The sequence below is a fragment of the Antennarius striatus genome, chromosome 3 (assembly GCF_040054535.1).
Source record: "Antennarius striatus isolate MH-2024 chromosome 3, ASM4005453v1, whole genome shotgun sequence".
NCBI classification, from domain to species: domain Eukaryota; kingdom Metazoa; phylum Chordata; class Actinopteri; order Lophiiformes; family Antennariidae; genus Antennarius; species Antennarius striatus.
In genome coordinates, this window is record NC_090778.1 from 4,908,267 (window position 1) to 4,927,046 (window position 18,780).

Genomic DNA, 18,780 nt, shown 5'->3' on the forward strand with positions numbered 1-18,780 from the left:
GTGTGTGTGTGTGTGTGTGTGTGTGTGTGTGTGTGTGTGTGTGTGTGTGTGTGTGTGTGTGTGTTTGCACATGTGCTTGTCTGCATGGGTGTGCAAGTTCCGGCCTATATATGTGTGAAAAATGTGAAAGTAAAAAAAAAGAATTTCCCCACCGAGATCAGTAAAGTAACTTACTTTCTTTGTCTGCTTTTGAAAGAAGATTGCTTCGAGTTCTCATTCACATTTATCCAATATTCACTCAATACAAATTATTATTAAAATTTTTTTATTATTAGATACACATATTTACAAAATGTACAAGTAAAAACGTAGATTTTTGTCATGATGACAAATAAAATTACAGAATATCAGTAATGAGGAATGTCATGTCTTCTTGAAAAACCTGAAAAAGAACACAAATGGACAACATCAAATCACAATATACTAATGTATTAAATTTGCAGGATGTCATTTTTGAAATTCTATAAGCACTTCAATGAAAACTAGACTCCAGACTCTTCCAGCATAAAATATATTTTGCATGAAGGATCATAGTGATTAAGTGATTAAGTGCTATATAAATAAAGGTTGATTGGATTGATTGATGAATTGATTGATTGATTGATTGATTGATTGATTGATTGATTGATAGTGTGTCTTTTGTACCAGATGAAACTGTATCCAACCAAAATGACCAACGCAACCACTCCTATTGATACAATGGTGAACAGAGATGAAACCTTCACAACATAGGATGTACCTGGACAGACAGACAGACAGTAACTCATGAAATTTCCTCAAATAAATCACCATATAATAGTAAGAGAAATACAGTACAGCTTTTTGTCTACAGTTAATTACCTCTTACTTTGGCCCACAGAACACAGGAACTTTTTAAAGCCTAGACGAGAAAATGTTCAAGTGATTTGACTGTGATGCTCTTGAGTCAGTACATTTAAAATACACTGTACTAGCTACACCCACCGTTTTCCACTGACTGACAGCTCGCAGAATGATATAATAGTCCCTGCCATTCTCCAGTGGGGCATTCAGGAAGCCTCCATAATACATTCCATCCCCAATAGTAAAATTCATCTCTGTCTTGATATGTTTGACATCAATCTGGGCAGTGATGTACTCTAGTGAGGACTTGGTTCTGCTTGGTGGGTCTGAACTGGCAGGAGACGAGCAGTCGAACATCACAATCCCTTCCACAGGAAGCACAAATACCTGGTACAAACTGCCAAAAGAACAACAAAGTAATTTATTATCACAAGGCAAGATTGTCACTGAAATAATGACCACATTAATGTGAATTTTAAAAAAATATTTTTTCGACAGACTGTGATGTCATATGTGTAAAATATCACAGTGGATGTGGTTTATAAGTTTAACAGTGTAATTTATCATTGGCCTTTTGTTGATATGTAAATTAAAAGGCAACAATTTCCAAGAAATGAACATTCAGTATCAAATCATTAACTTCTCAACATGGAAGATTTGTAACACATTAAGACAACATAAAACTTGCATGTCATTCAACCCATATTGAGCTAAGGCAGGATTTTTGTGGTTTTTACTTTTGCATATGCTGTTTACAATGTATCAGCCAAGAGGGTTTTTTTAAAAAAATTGTCATTATTTCAGTTTGACTTATACAATGATTCCTCGTTATTCGCTGTTAATATGTTCCAGGAACCACCCGCAAAGACAAAATTCTGCAATATAGCGACAAAGTATTTTATTATTTACTCTAAGTTAAACGTTCATTAACCCTCCCAATACTGATATTAAACCACCTTCTATCTGTATTATCTTTCACTACATCCATAAACCTCCTCTTTGGTCTTCCTCTAGGCCTCCTGCCTGGCAGCTCAAAACTCAGCATCCTTCTACCAATATATTCACTATCTCTCCTCTGGACATGTCCAAACCATCTCAGTCTGGCCTCTCTGACTTTATCTCCAAAACCTCTAACATGTGCTGTCCCTCTGATGTACTCATCCTGATCCTATCCATCCTGGTCACTCCCAAAGAGAACCTCAGCATCTTCATCTTCTTCATCTTCTCTGCTACCTCCAGCTCTGTCTCCTGTATTTTCCTCAGTGACACTGTCTGTAGACCAAACAACATCGCTGGTCATTTTGAAGATGCTCTGACCTAGTCATCCTGCCACCACAATTTTGTTCTTGACAAAGAAGCTCAGATTCTTATGGTCAACCATTTTTTGTTAACTTCTACAATATCTTTGGGAACAAAGTCTTCATTTGTTGATTAACATACCGTCCACTGACAGGTACCATTGTGATGAGATAATCCACATTTTGTTCTTCACCAGTCAGTGGTTATAATTACAAAACTGATTAGTGAGAGTCAAACTCTCTGACTTGAGTCTTGCCATCTTGACTGATACCTGATTGGGTCCAGTGTGTTGGGTGATCTGCGTAGCTTCAGTGTTGGTAAAGGAGTCTCATACTCTCTGTAGTAGACAGCTGGTGCTGGAGGAACTGTAAGTATATATGTATTATATTTAATGTGCAGACCTCCAAATAAAGACAGCAATAAATTAAACGTTGTAGTGTCCTAAATATATCCAGAAATGCTTTTCTGTGATGTAGTAATTTTTTATAGATGGTACCAGGTAAAGTGGTGTTAGCGGTGACGGTGGCTGTGAATTGCGCTGACATTGCAGTGACTGAGATACTGTAGTTTGTGACCGGCAACAAGTTCAGACAGAGTTCCAGAAGATCAGCCTTGGAGCTCAGAAACCTCTTCCTTTTATCGTGAAAGGACCTCTGGTAGTCTCTGGATCCTGTGTATGTCACCTGGAATGATTACAGTGAATGTGGTCACACTCTACAGATGGAATTGATGATTGCACAAAGAATGCAAAACTGTCTGCACAAATTCATAGATAAGCAGCAGCTACATCAGAAGAGGGATGATGATCTCTCCTGTTACCTTGTAAACTTCTGTATCCTCTTCATTCTTCTCTGCTTTCCATTGGAGACATTTGTCGTTGAAGACAAACAGGCGGCTAATAGGTGGCTTTGTTTCTGTTAGGGTATTGGTAATAGAAATGAGATGAAAGATTGTCATTGCTGCTTTTTATAAACACACAGTTTTGCAATGCAAAAGAAGCAGACCATTTTAATTTGTCAGACCTGATGAACATAATAACATAAAATTGTTTCTCACCTATGCATTTCAGTGTAGCTTTCCTCCATAGTCCAGAGCTGCCACATACAGAGATGTTGCTACCCCTCCAGTTGCGATATCCGTCCACACATCGGTGGATCACAACACTCGTGTTAGACCACACCACCTCTGAGTTGGCAGGAAAGGGGAATGGGCCACAATTAGCTGGAAAACAATGACAAATGTCAGATGCAACGTTTGTTTTTTCTGAAACATATTCACCAACTTATTAATCTCATGACCTGGTAAGAGCATTAGAAGAGAACTAAAGCAGTACCGGTCAAGCAAGACTCAGCTGAAAACAGAGACTCCGAGTGTTCATCACACACTATCAGAATAATGAAAGCATGACCAATGTCATGTAAATTACAAGTTAGGAATCATGAATTATGATGCATATCCATGTAAGGAGATCATAACTATACCTTTGCACTTTACAGATACCTCCCCCCACTGTCCTGATAGTAAACATGTTGACATGTTATTTTCACTCTCCTGGTAAAATCCAGCCACACACTCATACAGCACCACACTGCCCAGTCTACTGGTGCCGTCCCACAGGAGGTTAGTATGCGGGAGGTTTAACGGGGGACCACAGCTTATTTCTGCACAAAGACATGAGTTAGCACAGACAGGTAGTTAGTTTATTGTTATTATTCTGGTTATTAAAAAGTCTCATTTAAGAATTATATGGAAACACAAACAGAATACTGTATGTGGCATATACCTGTAGTAAGGAAACGTAAAGACAATAACCAACAAAGTAATTTCATTATCTAGACTATATGAAATCTGTTTGATTAAATGGATGTCTCAAACTATACGAAATTTCACATTAAATTTCTAGGGAAATATAATGTCCCGCGAAACCGCCGAATTAAAAATTTCACCTTGACGTACTTTCATAGGTCAAGATAAGTCAAAGAATAGGTACATTCTACTAGCTTTTGGTGGACTAACCAACGTATGGACAGACGGACGGACGGATGAACACACGAACACTGATAATTACAACAATAATAAGAGTAATAACTACAACCAATGGAGTCATGGACTGCAACATCCTGCAACACCCTGAATTCAAAATTTTGTCAACATGGGCTTTCTCCGGCTGCTCTGCTTCCTCCCACCTCCAGAAACATTTAATTTAGGTAAATCGGTCATACTAATGTGAGTGTGAGTGTATGTGAGCGGTTGTCTGTTTATATGTGGCCAGTGATGCGTTGGTGTTGCGTCCAGGGTGTACCCCGCCTCTCATCCGTAGCCATCTGAGATAGGACACACCCATAACACATAAGGCGGAAAAGCGTCTGAAGACGAGACGATTATGGTCATCTCGCTTACAAGAAAATGGATGGATGGATACAATAAGAATAAGAACTAATTATAGACTGATACATTCAGTTTATCCTAAGCAATGCCAATTATTGTTGCTGCTGGCTGTGGCTTTAGAATAAAAGACGAAAATATGAGAGTCGTACCAATTTTCTCTTGTAATATGCAGCGAGAAAGCAGATAAATTTATTTGTCAAAGGTCAAACTCTGACTGTTATATTTTATTAATACATTCTTGTCATGGCACCTTCACACTACAGATCAGTATCTTCCCACAGGCCATTCTCTCCACATACAGAGGAATTTCTCGGGCTCCTTGTGTAATATGCCTCTTCACATTGATAATACACCTCACTACCAACATGCAACGTGCCGTCCCACAACATTTTACAATTAGCTTCAAAAATAGGCACCTGGCACTTGATTTCTACAACAAAAAGACAGTGTGTCATTTGGTTTGATTCATACCACATAAATACAGCCTGTGAATTATGGTATGCTTGTCCAGAAAATCATTATCACCTTGGCAGACCAGGGAGGCTGCATCCCATTTTCCAGTTGTGGTGCAAAGTGATATATTTCCCTCGCCAGCACTTTGATATCCAGTGTTACACTGATAAACAACCTGAGAGCCCACGGTGGAGACATTATCCCAAAGCATTACTGAATGTGGGATGAGTGGAGGCACACCACAGTCAACCTCTACAAGGATAAAAAACACATCACTGAACTCTGGACAACAACACTAGGAAACAGTTGTTAGCACAGCTTTTACTACAGCACTGTAATTTACCTTTACATGTGATGGTTAGTTTTGTCCACTGACCGCTAGCTGTACACAGGGATGTGTTTGTCCCTTCACTGTGATAAAATCCTATCTTACAGATGTAAGTCACTGTGCTTCCAGGGCTGGAGCTGCCATTCCACACTTGAACTGTGTGAGGCAGCTTTGGAGGTTCCTCACATAATATCTCTGAGACAGAAAAAGATGCATACATGGGGATAATACAGAATCACACACAACCTACGTATGAAAATGAAGATCATTGGGTTGTAATGATAATCATAAGCCTGACTATGGTCCTGACTTAGCATAAGTGTGCCTAGAGGAACTGATGCTGGTGTAAGGTCAAAACGTCGTCACACAGAACACTCATTTGATTTAAATTTGATGGATTTTTCTTCTGTTGGCTACCTTTGTATTTTTTAAATCAATCAATATAAATGTTGAGAAGCATTTGTACTTAACATTTCATCACAACTGCCTAAGACATACGTATGTATGTATGTATGTATGTATGTATGTATGTATGTATGTATGTGTGTGTGTGTGTGTGTGTGTGTGTGTGTGTGTGTGTGTGTGTGTGTGTGTGTGTGTGTGTGTGTGTGTGTGTGTGTGTGTGTGTATGCATGTATTTGTATTAGATGTTATTTCCTGCTTCTTCCTATTTGAAAAGGAAAGTGCTGGAGGAGCTTTATTCATGGATTTACCTTGGCATGACAGAGTTGGGGGAGTCCAATGACCATTTTCAGTACAGATCGATAAATCAAGTCCTCCTTTGTCATAAAACCCCTTTTTACATGAATAGAGTACGGTGCTGCCAGGGGTTGACTGACGGTTCCACACCTGCTCAGTGGATTCAACTATAGGTGGACTTCCACATAAGATCTCTATAAGGAATAACATGTAGCAAGATCCATGTAACACGAAGACCAGAATTATTCCTATCTTCTTCATCTTGAACATCAATCCTGGACATATCTATTGTTGTTAAACATGATCTGATAAAAAAATGACTGTACCTCGACAGCTCACAGATGGTCTCTGCCACTGTCCAGCAGAATTACAGACGGACACGTTGCCCTTTCCAATGTTACGGTATCCAGAGTTACAATGATAAAACACCTCAGCACCCATTCTTGAGCTCTTATTCCACAGCATTTGAGAGTGAGGGATGGCAGGAGGAGAGCCACAATCAACCTCTGAGAGCCAAAGCAGTGACATGTGTCATAAAATCATAAGAGCTGTCTGCCCAATGAGTTCCTGTGTTCCTGAAACTGGTCAAAAACACTCTGACAATCCAACACTGCTGTCAGCAGGAGATCTGTTCAGTTACCATTCCTGTAAATTTGCCATATACAGTCAGGTGTTAGTTTAAACAGGTTTTGTTGCCATAATCAATCCTCCCGCAATAAAGGTGAACACAGACAAATTCCATTGAAAAAAGTCTTGTCTTTTGCACACATCATTCACAACACTGACAGCTGCATGATATGGTACTCATAGTAACTTATCATGATGATAAAGATTAGACCACATATAAGAATGGTGCGTTCTTTATGTCCTCTGTTTCCTCATTGCTTTTGCATTAAGGAAAAACTCATGTTTATTTACGTTATATTGTCCTTTTGACAAGTGTGTATGTTATCAGTGGCTTCTTTAAATCACTAGATTTTATATATTTTCAGTCAGTTTTTCAATTAACTCAGTGGTAACAACCTGATCTGTGCCTACAGTGGAACTGGAAATGAGCAGACGAAAGACCAGCCGTGGTGAATACCATGTGTATCATTTCATTTCTGAGCCATACCAGTGTATTGTTAGCACACCGCTATTCATTATTTTGCACTGAACACAAAATACTGCTGAGGCAAGTGGTTATCAGTTTTGTTACAGTTTAGCTCTAATTCAGCGCCACATGAAAAGTAAATGCAACATTAAAAATGATTCATATTCACCATGAATGAAAAATGAATCTTGTAAAACAGATTTCATGGGAATCTGTCATTTGAAATATTTTCAGGAGGACTGACAGTAGAACGATAGATTATTTACATTTACTGACTCTTCACCTTATGCTGCTGAAAAATTCTGAAAAGCCAAAAACTCAAATAAATACATCTTTTGTAGAGCCACAACATGCTGCAGTAATTAAACAGTTATATGCTGGCAGCAGTGGAAAGAATGGGACTATTTTGATGCTTGTGTATCGTTACCTTCACAGACCATGGTGGGTTCAGTCCACCATCCATCAGCTCCACACACAGAGATATTGTCTCCATTTCTCAGCACAAAGCTTTCACTACAGGAAAACATGGCCACGCTTCCATATGTGGTTCCTGTCACAGACAGCAGCATCCTGTCCTCCCTCGAGGCTGGACGACCACAATCAACCTCTGAATGGGACGAGAACATAGAACAAGTTGTGTGTCTCTCCCACTGTCTGCATAGCCGTTACAATAGAATATGACAAAATGTCATTTTTTCCAATCCATCAGTTTGCTTAACCCATTCCTACAGTTTTACCTTTGCAGAATGCATGGTCTCTGTAGGGGTTGAAGGGTACTGCTCCGTTGTGAACTCGATATCCCAGCTGGCATCTGCAGTCAAAACTGCCGTTCAGATTTCTGCACTGACCCCCGTCTCCACACACATCTGCAACTCTGCACTCATTGATATCTGCAGTCAATGTTAAAGAAGTCTGACATAAATGTCCCAAAATGTAACGTGAGAGTTTTTTTAAAAAATTAAAATTTTGCATGATGTGTCGTGTTACAAATAAAGTTTTTGTTTTTTGTAGCTGTTAACAGTCCGGTAAAAAGGATCCACCTCCAGCCTGAACTCACCTTGACAATGGGTTCCATCGTTCGGGATAAAGACTGCCAGGTTGTTAGAAGGTTTGTACCCTGACAGGCAGGTACAGTAGTAGCTGCCGTATGTGTTGTGGCAGACGGTATGCTGCCCACAGATGTTACTGGATTCTATCTGACATTCGTCTTTATCTGGAGAACACATTGGAAAGAGTTGAGGTCATATTTTCAGTCATGTCTGTTTGTTTGTCTGTGAGTAGGATTATTTTCTCAAGTTGTTTTAGAAATTATCCATGAATTGTGTTATAAGACGGAAATGGATATCTAATAGATATCCTTACTCAGCAGCTAGATCGACAGCAAGCGGAGCGTTTATGGTGCAACTGCGACAATGACTTGTGTTATGATGTAAGAGTGATGTGCCTTGCCCACCAAGCTTCCTGCTATCTATTTTTCACCATTAGTTGAATGTCTCTCCCTAGTTGAATCCTTCTTTAGACGGTCTTGTTGTGTAGTTAATGTCCAGTACGTTCATGGTTTTCACCCGTGTGTTTATCTAGTATCTATTTATGTGCCTATATGTCTGTGAGCAGTGGACATACGCAATTTCCTCCGAGATTAATAACGTATCTACCTACCTGCCTACCTACCCTTCAACCTACCTACTTTTCAACCTTGAAAACAAGATCCTTTACATTTACAATTTACAACGTGTTTCATGAATTATTTCCTATTAGATAGATAGCCGAAGAACCAAAACAATGACCTCAAAAATACTAAAATACTGTAGTATTTCACAGTGGGTAACATGATATGACCCAAGTTTAGTTCAAACCATATTGATTAACCTGTTTAATAACTCAAAATTTACAATGTGACAAACCTTCTCATTTGTGATTTTGTGTTTTACAAATAAATTTACATTGATTGATTAATTAATCATTGAATAAATTAGAGTTTGCAATGAAAAAACTTTTTTTGTAAAACATTTATTAAAAGTTGTTTTCCTACCCTGACACAAGATTCTTCCATTTCCAACAAACCCGTATTTGCAGTTACAAACTTTGCCAGAGCCATCTAACTTGTCATCACAGGTAGCGTTAGCATGACAGGTGGCACACACATCTAGAGTTAGGACTTCTCCTTGCACATCTAAGAGGACAGAAAGAACATCCATCAGTAGTTATCTTCAAAGGGGTTCAACGGCTGGTGACACACAAAGGTTTTCAAAATAGAAATAATTTGAAGAAACTGTCTTTATTCTCACCTGCAAAAACACAGAGAATTAAAACCCTGATCGTTGTTCTGCTTTTCTCGTCCCTCATCTCTGGCACCCTGTTGTAGTTGCTTCACTTCCCTATTCCCATCTTCTTCTTGTCATCGTCTGTTTCCGTCTTGTGGACTGTGCTGATACTGGTTTGATGACCGGTTTTGAGAGGATATGGTGCGTGGGTGGGCCGAGGTCACTCCGAGAAGCAGTTCCTTTTCTCAATGGTCGCCTTGCAGATGGTGGTTTTGTGGCTTCATCTGTCACCCGCTGACATGCTAGGCTGCTCAATGATAACAGCTGAATTTAGCCTCACACACCAGATGTAAAACAGAACTGTTTTGAGACTACATTTACTGTATTGTTTCTGTGTGTGTGAAAACAGGCATGGGCAAATACAGCAAACTACTAAAGTCATCTGTGGTGCCCACCAATCAAAAACGTTTGCCTACCCCTGTTCTAGATAATGTAAATGCAAGTAGAAGTCTGCTTCTGCTACATGTTTTCATGAAAGTTATATAACTTTCCTTTTTTTCTGTTCTCTTTAAAGTATTCAAAGTAGCTCAATTTATTTTTTAATTCACAAATATGTAGCTGGCATGTTAAGTCGATGAAGCCAACATCCCTCCTCATCCCAACACTGGATCTCCAGTGTTTACTGAGGGGGTGTCAGAAGGCATGCTCTGGGAGGGGGAGATAAGTCTTCTGAGCCACTATCTTTGAGCCCAGCGGGGGTCCATGGTAGGTCTCTGTCACTCAAACCCACAAGCTGCCAGCCCAGTAGTCCCACTCCAGTACCTGCTGGACTGACTAATTAACCCCAGTGGGTCCTCATGGCGGGACAGTCACAGGTCTCTGTGGTAACACGTTTTATAAGCAATAATCAAACCAGAAATAACAAAGCTAAGTTATTTTGTCATTTTTTAAAATATGTTGTTGTCATCTTTGACACTAAACATTGCTGAAGTGTTTTTCTTGTGTTGTATATCTGCTTTCTTTTCTTTTCTGAAAACCTTATACTTGAGTTAGAAACGCTTGATTGTGACACTGATCATTACTGTAATAGAAAATATGCCGATATTTTGAAGAAATCATATAGTATATACATTATTCAAATACCCTATAGCTACAATGAAACTTTCGTTATAAAATATTCTATAAATAATGAGGATCAGGGTTACAGAAATACCGATGGTTTATCATTAAAGCTGGAGGGAATATTTTGGAGTGTAAAATGGGAAGAGCTCATTCAGAGTGGATCCAGATGAAGCGACAGATCCAGGAGTCCAGATGTTCTTTTAGATGACTTTGACAAATCAGCTACCTGAATGTTTAACATTAACCTGGTTTGGAGAAAAGAGCATGTACCTACTAAATAATAATAATAATAATAATAATAATAATAATAATAGTTGCAGCTACATGATTGTGGATTGGCAACCTTGTTGGAGGGGCTCACCCTCTGACTGATATCTATTTTTATTTATTTATTCACATGTCTTCATCTTGTGTGACCTTGAGAAAAATATTGAATAATATTTATTAAATATTGTTTATAAAACAAGCAACAGACAAAAGAAAATGAACATTATGAACATTTATTTGCTGTTATCACTTGATCTCGCCAAACCCTTTGTATGGTTGTAATCAAGTCTGTCATTCAGATCAAATACAGTAACATACATTTAATTTAAAAAAAGTTTTATGCTTCTGATGTTCAAATTGTAGAAGAGTATATCTCACATGATCCAAGTATGTAAACTCAAACACAGCTTGATTCTGCTCAATGTGCATAGAATTGTTACCTAAAATAAACACATGAAGTGGTTAATCTTATCTTATTTTTTAGGGTTGACTTTTGTTAATCTTCAATAATGGCTCTGGAAACTTACTGTCAGAGGACGATTACTGAGAAGGTAGGTAGGTAGGTAAGTAATCCCTTAAGGAGGTTTCGCCATGGAAACTGTCATCTCCGTTATACTACACACAGCACAATAAACACACAAAAAGCACATAAAAAGAAGTACCTTGCACCTTTCAGGATAAAAAGTAGACACACCTTAAAGTACACAATAAAAAAGGCATAAATTAGCATAAATGGATATGCTATGCAAAATAGTAAAAAGTGTTTATAGTGGCACAATTTGTGTTGTGCGTGTCAGTTAATTATTAATTAATAATTATAATATAATTAATTTAAAGGAGGAAGGAAAAGCAGGGGTAAGTGTTTTTTCAAAACACCTGCGTTAGGCTCCACCTCCCCCATGACTCTACACAGAATAAGCAGTTGCAGAAAAATGATGAAAAGAAAAATACAACGACTCATGTTGAAGATCTCAGACACACAAACTGCTGGTCATAGAATAGTGCAGAAACAGCAGCGTTTGTCTTCATGATGTCCAGACTCCGTGTCCTGAGGAGGATGCCCTTCAGGAGATTCCCCCTTACACTCTGACACTGAGCCGCTGGAGGTGGACAGTAGCCTCCCACCCACCAGGTCAGCAGCCTTTCCATCCATGACGGATAAGTCTGTCACCGTTTTCTCTCTTAGAGACATGTCTCCATCATCATCGTCATCTATCAGCACAAATTCTTTCAGGTAAACTGATCCGATCCCATGGAGGCTGTGGTTCTCTGCTGGTTCCTCCAAAGTGTGGGCATCCAAAAAGGTCAGAGTTGAAGTCTCTGTCAGTGCCTCCTGCGGGTCTGTGGAGTTATCCTCTGGTCCTGAGTAAGCCTGGCTGCTTGAATCCATCACCCACATGAAGTTCTTGCGATCACTATCATCTTTCACATTGTGCTTCCAGTCCTGGGTGTGACACAGGGCGTTGGAAACAGAGGACATCTTACCTGTAGCATCATGGCTGATGACCTGCTCTCTCCCGGTGTGTGAACCTTTTTCTGTAGTGTGACCATTTCCAGGATACATCTTAAAGGAAACCTTCTGGTAGTCATGGTAGACCTGAACACCACCGCTCTCCGTTGGGGAAGAGAGGGGGATACGAGCAGTGTCGCCTTTTCTTTGCTTCTTCATGGATTTTTCTTGTTACACAAAAAAAGAGTAAAATTAAAGTTCATTCTTGAGTTTTGAAACAAAAGTTTAAAGAAACCATTTAATTTCATAATTTCACTCACTAGATCGATGAGCAACACAATAAGACTTGTCTGGACCAAAAACTAATATGCAGACTTTGAGTTACAGTATTTGGCTATCTTCAACAGAACTTATTTGTTTGACTTTAAATAAAATAGCAAAAAACACTGCTGGATGAATTTTCATGAAACCTGGTGGGAATTTAGGAGGAAAACTACCATTAGTGAGATATTGTTCATCATGAACAATCAGACTGATAATAACACTAACATAAAATATAAACAGTTCTCCTGTTATGTAAATCTGTAAAATGTGTGATTGAAGTGTTTTTTCAAAATTCATCTTCTCCAGTTGTTGTCAATGACAACATGTTGGAAATAGAGGATGAGTCAAGTTAGGTAGTACATTTCATCATCGTTTTTCCTTGGGTTGAAATATTTTTCTGCATAAATGAAAACTAACCTGCTGGTGGGGCAGCAAGAGTTACATTCGCATAATGTAACAGTAAATACCCCACATTCCATAGCAATCCTTTTAATAGTCATTTGACCCAAAGTGGTGTACAGACCAGTCAACCTAGATGACTATCCAAAAAGCCACACAACTCATATGCTGAAAAAGTGACTTTTGTGATTGTTCTTAATTTTAATTTAATTTTTAATTTTCACACCAGAACCTGGGACAGGAACTCAACAGGGGGAACCAAAACCATTCATCAAAGTGTTTTCTCTCATCTGTCATTTTAATGATACTTAATACTCCGAAATCCACCTATATTTTATTGCATTTTATATTCTATTACCAGGTAGTCTAGATACTATTGGGAAGTTTCTGAATTAATATTGTTCAGTTTTCTCTCACTTAGCAACTAGAGCAGATAATAGAAAAGCAGTGGAGTTACTTTTTGAGCAACATTCAGTGAGAACAAGCTGTCATTTAGTATTGGCCTCTCTAAATAATTAAATGAAGCACTTTTAAAAGAAGTAAAAATATCTTAAATTCCCTGAGGACTGGCTCTTTGAAGGAGACAGACAAAACTCCTCTAAAGTGCTCGAACCAACGATAATGTGTGTGTCATCTTTTGAAAACACACACACACTTCCCATTTTCTCCAGTACAAGGACGCACCAGTTGTAATGGCAACAGAATAAGAAAGACTTTCTAATATCCTTAAAGGTTCTTACCCTAGCAATCAGGACTTAACCGAAGCAGAACATACATTTTACTTCATGCGACGCAGTTTAGAAGCATTTCCACTTGTGTAAATGCAGAGCCCTCCATACAGGAGCTGAACAGACTAACCCTCTTCCACTTGACTGACTCATATGCATGACAGAATCAGGACTCCATAAATGAATAATAACGACAATGTACATGTTCAAATGAGCACCAGGGCACTCCACTCAGTTCGTTGTGGCGACTGAGTAACAATGGATGAAAAATAGATTGGATTCAAGCGCATTCATTCTATTAACACTTTAGTACCCTTGAATAGTGGCTTTTTTAGTTGGAACAGCAACACAGAAAATGGTTTTAAATGTGGTGAAATTCAACATAAAATCAGTATTTATTTGTAACTCATCTAACTCTGTCTTGATCTTAAAGACTAAAGTTACCTTGGTTCAAGTAGAGACAAGAGTCAAAGTATTCAATTTGCAAGCTCATTTTAAGAAATGTGAAAGCTAGACAACTATTTCTTAAAGTCTGTCTTTTCTGAGCAAGAAATAATTTAAACAGGTACTACTGCTCATAGTGGCAACACTGAACACACTGCCCTCACCACTTTGTTATAAAGCTAAGTTTGTTCCAGCTTATATATGAACAAACGCTGCAGGATCATACATATAACACATATTGTTCTACAACATCCAGTGAAAGGAATTCATTTTTACCTTAAGCCTTCCACAGTGGAAATAAGTTGCTGTAAGGAAAATCACATGGTAGAGGAAGTGTGATCCAGTATGTGTCCCTCTGGCCTGCATCTGCTGAAGCTGATCTCTCCTCTGTCTGTACATCTAGAAACAGGCTCTTCACACTCACACACACACACACACACACACACACACCCTCCCCTCATCATACAACCACTCAGCGTGTGTGCAGCGAGGCGTTTGAGATCTCAGTCCCACTGGATATACTGTACCCCACTGAACACCAAAGGAAGAATTTATGACTAAACGTAACAGTACGTTTTCCCCAGAACCATTGCTAATACTTAAATATATTATGAAAAATCCATTAATTACTACAGTTTATAAATATCTAAAAAAAAACACGTAAAATCTAAAATTCCTGCTCTAGTCTTTAATATAAGCCAATTTGACCTTCAATGAGTAAAAAAGTTGCCTTTTCCTGTGACTAAAAACTCCAATCATTTTTGTTTTACATAAGAAGTCATGTATAAAAATAGTTTCTATATGAAGTGCAGCAGCAGTGCATCAGTGGCCTCTTCTTTCAGTTCCATACACTGAATAAGTTCTAATGAATAATACAAGACAACAGATTTTCAGATAAATTGAAGCTAGAAACAGGAATATTGAAGCGATACAATAATGAAACATCTACACCAGCTATAGGGGAAATGTCTGGATTAGGATTGCATACATCTGACTAGATTATCATGTACAGTGGAACAATGAGATCTAAACCTAACCTGAATCGGAAAGCTTCACATTTCACCCCTAACCCAAACCCCTTTTCAAAAGAATAAACACAACAACATCAGTAAAAAGACGATGGTAATGGAGAAGTAATTTAAGGAACACATTAGCAGCTCATGTGTATTTGGAGCTGCAGATAGAATGTTGCAGCACACAGAAAACTGATGATATGAACAACTTTCACTTTTTTCAAATCCGTTGTTACCATTATTATGAATGCAATTAAATGAGCAGGTTAGGCTGGTTTTAAGCAGTTATGGAAGTGGTTACAACTCCATTCCTAATCAAATCATTTTAAACATAGTCTTTGACATGTTAGTTAAATAAATCACAGCTATGAATAATGAATTAGAGCTGAATTCCATTTAGCTGCTTCCCTTTCATGGTCCTGGTATTGTGCATGCTGGCAATGGTTATAATGCTGTAATAAAACAAGACAATTCATCAAGGCAGTTTTGCTTTACATAAAACCCACTATATAAACTAAAACAAGATGAAACTATAGAGAAGAGAAACTAGAAATTTAAACAAGAAAAAAACAGAGGGATAGATTAAAGTTATATTCAAATAATTTTTTTAATTTACCAATAAAAGGAGCAGATCAGAGAAAGACACATCTATTAACATTTCTCCTCATTAAAATATAATCACTGTATTTTATTATCCCGAAAATGTTTGAATGTGGATTACCCAACTATCCATTCTGACCTTGTTAGATGTAATTAATTGTCAGTGTGTAAACAAAAGAGAAAATGTAAAATATCAACGGTTTATAGGGTTTACTATAGATATAAATCCTTTGTGTTGTTCATGGTCTAGAAATGGACCCTTCCATAAGAGTTATGTTGGTTCCTTGTTGATGCATGTTGAAGCTGAGGCGTTGGGCAGCAGACTGACGCTGGTTAGTCTCCCAGAAGTTAACGGTCACTCTGCCTGGTACCAACAGATGTTCCTTAAAGTTGGCAGTGACCGTAACAGGAGCTGTGATCACTTCAACCCCTGATGAAAAAACAGTGAAAACACTCCACACAATAAAATGTATTTTGACTTGACAAAGTGCAAAAAATGTCAACACTGAAAAAGACACGATGCATCCTTTAAATTATTTTTATGGGAGAGAGCTTTGATAAACCAACTTCAGTTTAAATGCAGTACAGCTCTTCCTTCGGTGCATCAACGCCATTGGTGTTCTGATCAAGAAATTTACCTCTGTGCTTTTCTATTTCAGACAAGCAGGCAGACAGCATCCAGAGACTTGGCGAGATTGGTGATCTGTAGCCACAGAGCAGGGCTGGTAGAGAGAGGAGGCGGTAGGTGAGGGAGGAGGACCATCCACACTGCAGGAAGATAGTCCTGGGAACTCTGAGCGCGACCTGCTTCACATCTTCTTGCATAGGTTCATCTGGCTGGCCTGTCAGAACATTGGCACTAAACATTAAGAGTATGAGTCCATATTACATAGATGCACATTAAAGCTTACTAAAACATCAGCTAAAAAAAACCATTTGAACCAATCTCACTCTCATTCTCTCTCCTTGGAAGGCATCTTCTAGGTTTGTTTGACTTGTTTGTGGACAGCAGTGTCAGGACGCTCTCCCACACTACACAGCCTGTACGAGAAGTGGCTGACAGACAGACGTCTACCTCCACTCCTGCGTCGATTTGATGGTAGTCCAGAACTCCAAGCTTCAGCTGGAATGGACCCTTCTTCAGTTCATCAACTGGTTGAAGAGTTTTCACAGTCTGATGCAGGCAAACCAGACCTACAAAAACATTTCCTAATCATAATCGTATTGCTAGAAACTCCAAAAGTAACAATGGCACCACGCCAGTGGGATTAGTACATTACAGTATTTTCTGCACTATACAGTGCACTGGACTATAAGGCGCACCTTCAATGAATGGCCTATTTTAAAACTGTTTTCATATATAAGGTGCACTGGGTTATAAAGCACACTTAGGTGCGCCTTATACTGTATTCTCAACAGGTGGATGAGCTTGATCAAGTCTTTGTTAGTGTGATTAATGTCTGACCTGCAGGACTGAGCCGGAAGTTCTCGTCAGTCAGAACCATCATCAGCAGCAGCCTCAGGCAGAGACACTCTGGGAAACACAGGGGGGTGTCTCTGAAGTCGGTGTCTGGATAATCCCAGCCATAACCAGCAAGGCTGCAGAACCTCCTCAGCAGATGCGGCTCCAGTCTTACAGACACAGGGATTCAGAACCTGGGTGATGCTCACACGGCTACCGACTTCTGCTGGACGCTCACCTGCTGTTGAGGACCGTGTAAACGACCTGACGATTACTCGCCCCTTCATACAAGCGGCCTCTTCTCCGAGTCACGGCTTGGGTCAGATATTTGATGTTCAGGTAAATGGAGCTGGGTAGCCTCTCGCTGGTGAGAGTATTTGCCCTCAGTAACGTGTGAGAAGAGTAAATGTGAACGTAAAGAACGTAAACAGAGAAAACTGTGAGCGATATAACGACGGAACTCTGTATGTTCCCCATTAATGCTGTTAATAAATGAAACACTAAGACTTTAGTTTAAATCATGTTATGTTCCAAAGTTTTCCCAGGACCGTGAAGTGGACACAGACCGTGAAGTGGACACAGACCGTGAAGTGGACACAGACCGTGAAGTGGACACTGTCGCTACCTGTGACGCAAGCTGAAAGTACGGAGCCCGAGCTGGGACAAAAAGCACAACATTCGCGTTTTAAAAGGAACGCGCTGGCATATTATTATTAACGCTTTGTATATACCATTAAAACACTCCAAACAATGTTTTCAAGACATAATTTAATATTTTTGATTTATAAATCGTTTAAAAACTCTTTGTCAAATTCTTTGCAAGATTTTTCCTCAGTGGAAAACATTAGATGGCAAAACAAATTGCGTGTTAACTTAAATTTAATATGGAGTTGAAAACAAAAAAAGACAAAATATTTCTGTGGAGGGTTCCTGAGATAATGGAGACGTTGTCCTGAGATCACGTCGGCTCGTCCGAACTTCATCCAAAGAGAAGCAGCAACGCAATACACACCGAATTCACAGCAATCAACGGCACTGGAAAACAAGGAGGTCACTTAAATATCACTAAGACTAGACTGCAGTCATCCTTGTGTAGTGATGCTACTACTGGGGTGAGGAAATACCTCTCATTACTGTCCTCACGGAGCGGATGAGGTTCATTAATTGAACTTTAACGCCGGGTTCATCACCAAAACCTCCGACGCTTTGGTCCACTCCCCAACCAACTATTGGTTAAAACGATAGAGAAGAAGGAAAGAGAATAATAACTATAAATTCATAAAGAACAGTGGACGGCCGCTGTGTTATTCAGTTTAAGACGTTCAGTATGAACTCTTGCAAACACCAGTAAATGTTCTGTTCTGACAGGTCTGGTAGAAGTAGCTGTCGTTTGGTTAGCCTTGGCTAGCTCACTTCAAATCTAGTTTGACAACTAGCAGTGAAAACATTTTAACCAAAGTCACTTACTTTTGCTCAAAAATCGCTCTTCGTGCAATACAGCGACGGCATTAATGCACAATATTGCCGCTTGAATGAGAGAATATAAAGTAAAAGCCATGTTGTGGAAACAGCTAGCTAAACCACGGCTGTCAGTGTGTCGCCAACGGTGGCCGGAAAGGGACAAA

General features: G+C 39.1%; 3 protein-coding genes and 1 long non-coding RNA gene across 10 annotated transcripts; 1 reads left to right on the forward strand and 3 right to left on the reverse strand.

Annotated features, from left to right (window-relative positions):
• Window positions 1–250: 250 nt before the first annotated feature.
• Window positions 251–9,766, reverse strand: susd1 (sushi domain containing 1). Of its 7 annotated transcripts, XM_068311508.1 has the most exons (18): window positions 9,371–9,766; window positions 9,115–9,255; window positions 8,140–8,295; window positions 7,820–7,972; window positions 7,510–7,689; window positions 6,316–6,495; window positions 6,004–6,183; window positions 5,306–5,485; window positions 5,035–5,214; window positions 3,603–3,782; window positions 3,178–3,342; window positions 2,941–3,035; window positions 2,618–2,804; window positions 2,393–2,486; window positions 964–1,219; window positions 841–880; window positions 646–739; window positions 251–382 (listed from the first exon to the last, which is right to left on the reverse strand). In XM_068311508.1, the coding sequence occupies exons 1-18, from the start codon at window positions 9,426–9,428 to the stop codon at window positions 364–366; spliced, it is 2,538 nt and encodes an 845-aa protein (XP_068167609.1). In that variant the 5' UTR covers window positions 9,429–9,766; the 3' UTR covers window positions 251–363. The 7 variants fall into 7 exon arrangements, with proteins under 7 accessions (XP_068167609.1, XP_068167610.1, XP_068167608.1 ...); XM_068311509.1 differs by lacking the exon at window positions 646–739 and having other exon boundaries at window positions 268–382; XM_068311507.1 differs by lacking the exon at window positions 251–382 and having other exon boundaries at window positions 389–739.
• A 5,437-nt stretch (window positions 9,767–15,203) lies between these two features.
• Window positions 15,204–17,812, reverse strand: si:ch211-12e13.1 (uncharacterized). The gene is made up of 5 exons (XM_068311613.1): window positions 17,394–17,812; window positions 17,159–17,325; window positions 16,645–16,887; window positions 16,332–16,535; window positions 15,204–16,123 (listed from the first exon to the last, which is right to left on the reverse strand). The coding sequence occupies exons 1-5, from the start codon at window positions 17,630–17,632 to the stop codon at window positions 15,933–15,935; spliced, it is 1,044 nt and encodes a 347-aa protein (XP_068167714.1). The 5' UTR covers window positions 17,633–17,812; the 3' UTR covers window positions 15,204–15,932.
• LOC137593039 (uncharacterized) lies at window positions 17,319–17,910 on the forward strand. Its single transcript, XR_011035066.1, has 2 exons — window positions 17,319–17,494; window positions 17,692–17,910. It is a non-coding gene; the product is annotated as an uncharacterized lncRNA (long non-coding RNA).
• A 75-nt stretch (window positions 17,911–17,985) lies between these two features.
• Window positions 17,986–18,769, reverse strand: LOC137593037 (immediate early response 3-interacting protein 1). Its single transcript, XM_068311614.1, has 3 exons — window positions 18,623–18,769; window positions 18,280–18,381; window positions 17,986–18,190 (listed from the first exon to the last, which is right to left on the reverse strand). Exons 1-3 carry the CDS (start codon window positions 18,711–18,713, stop codon window positions 18,135–18,137), a joined length of 249 nt encoding a protein of 82 aa, XP_068167715.1. The 5' UTR covers window positions 18,714–18,769; the 3' UTR covers window positions 17,986–18,134.
• Between the last annotated feature and the right edge of the window lie 11 nt (window positions 18,770–18,780).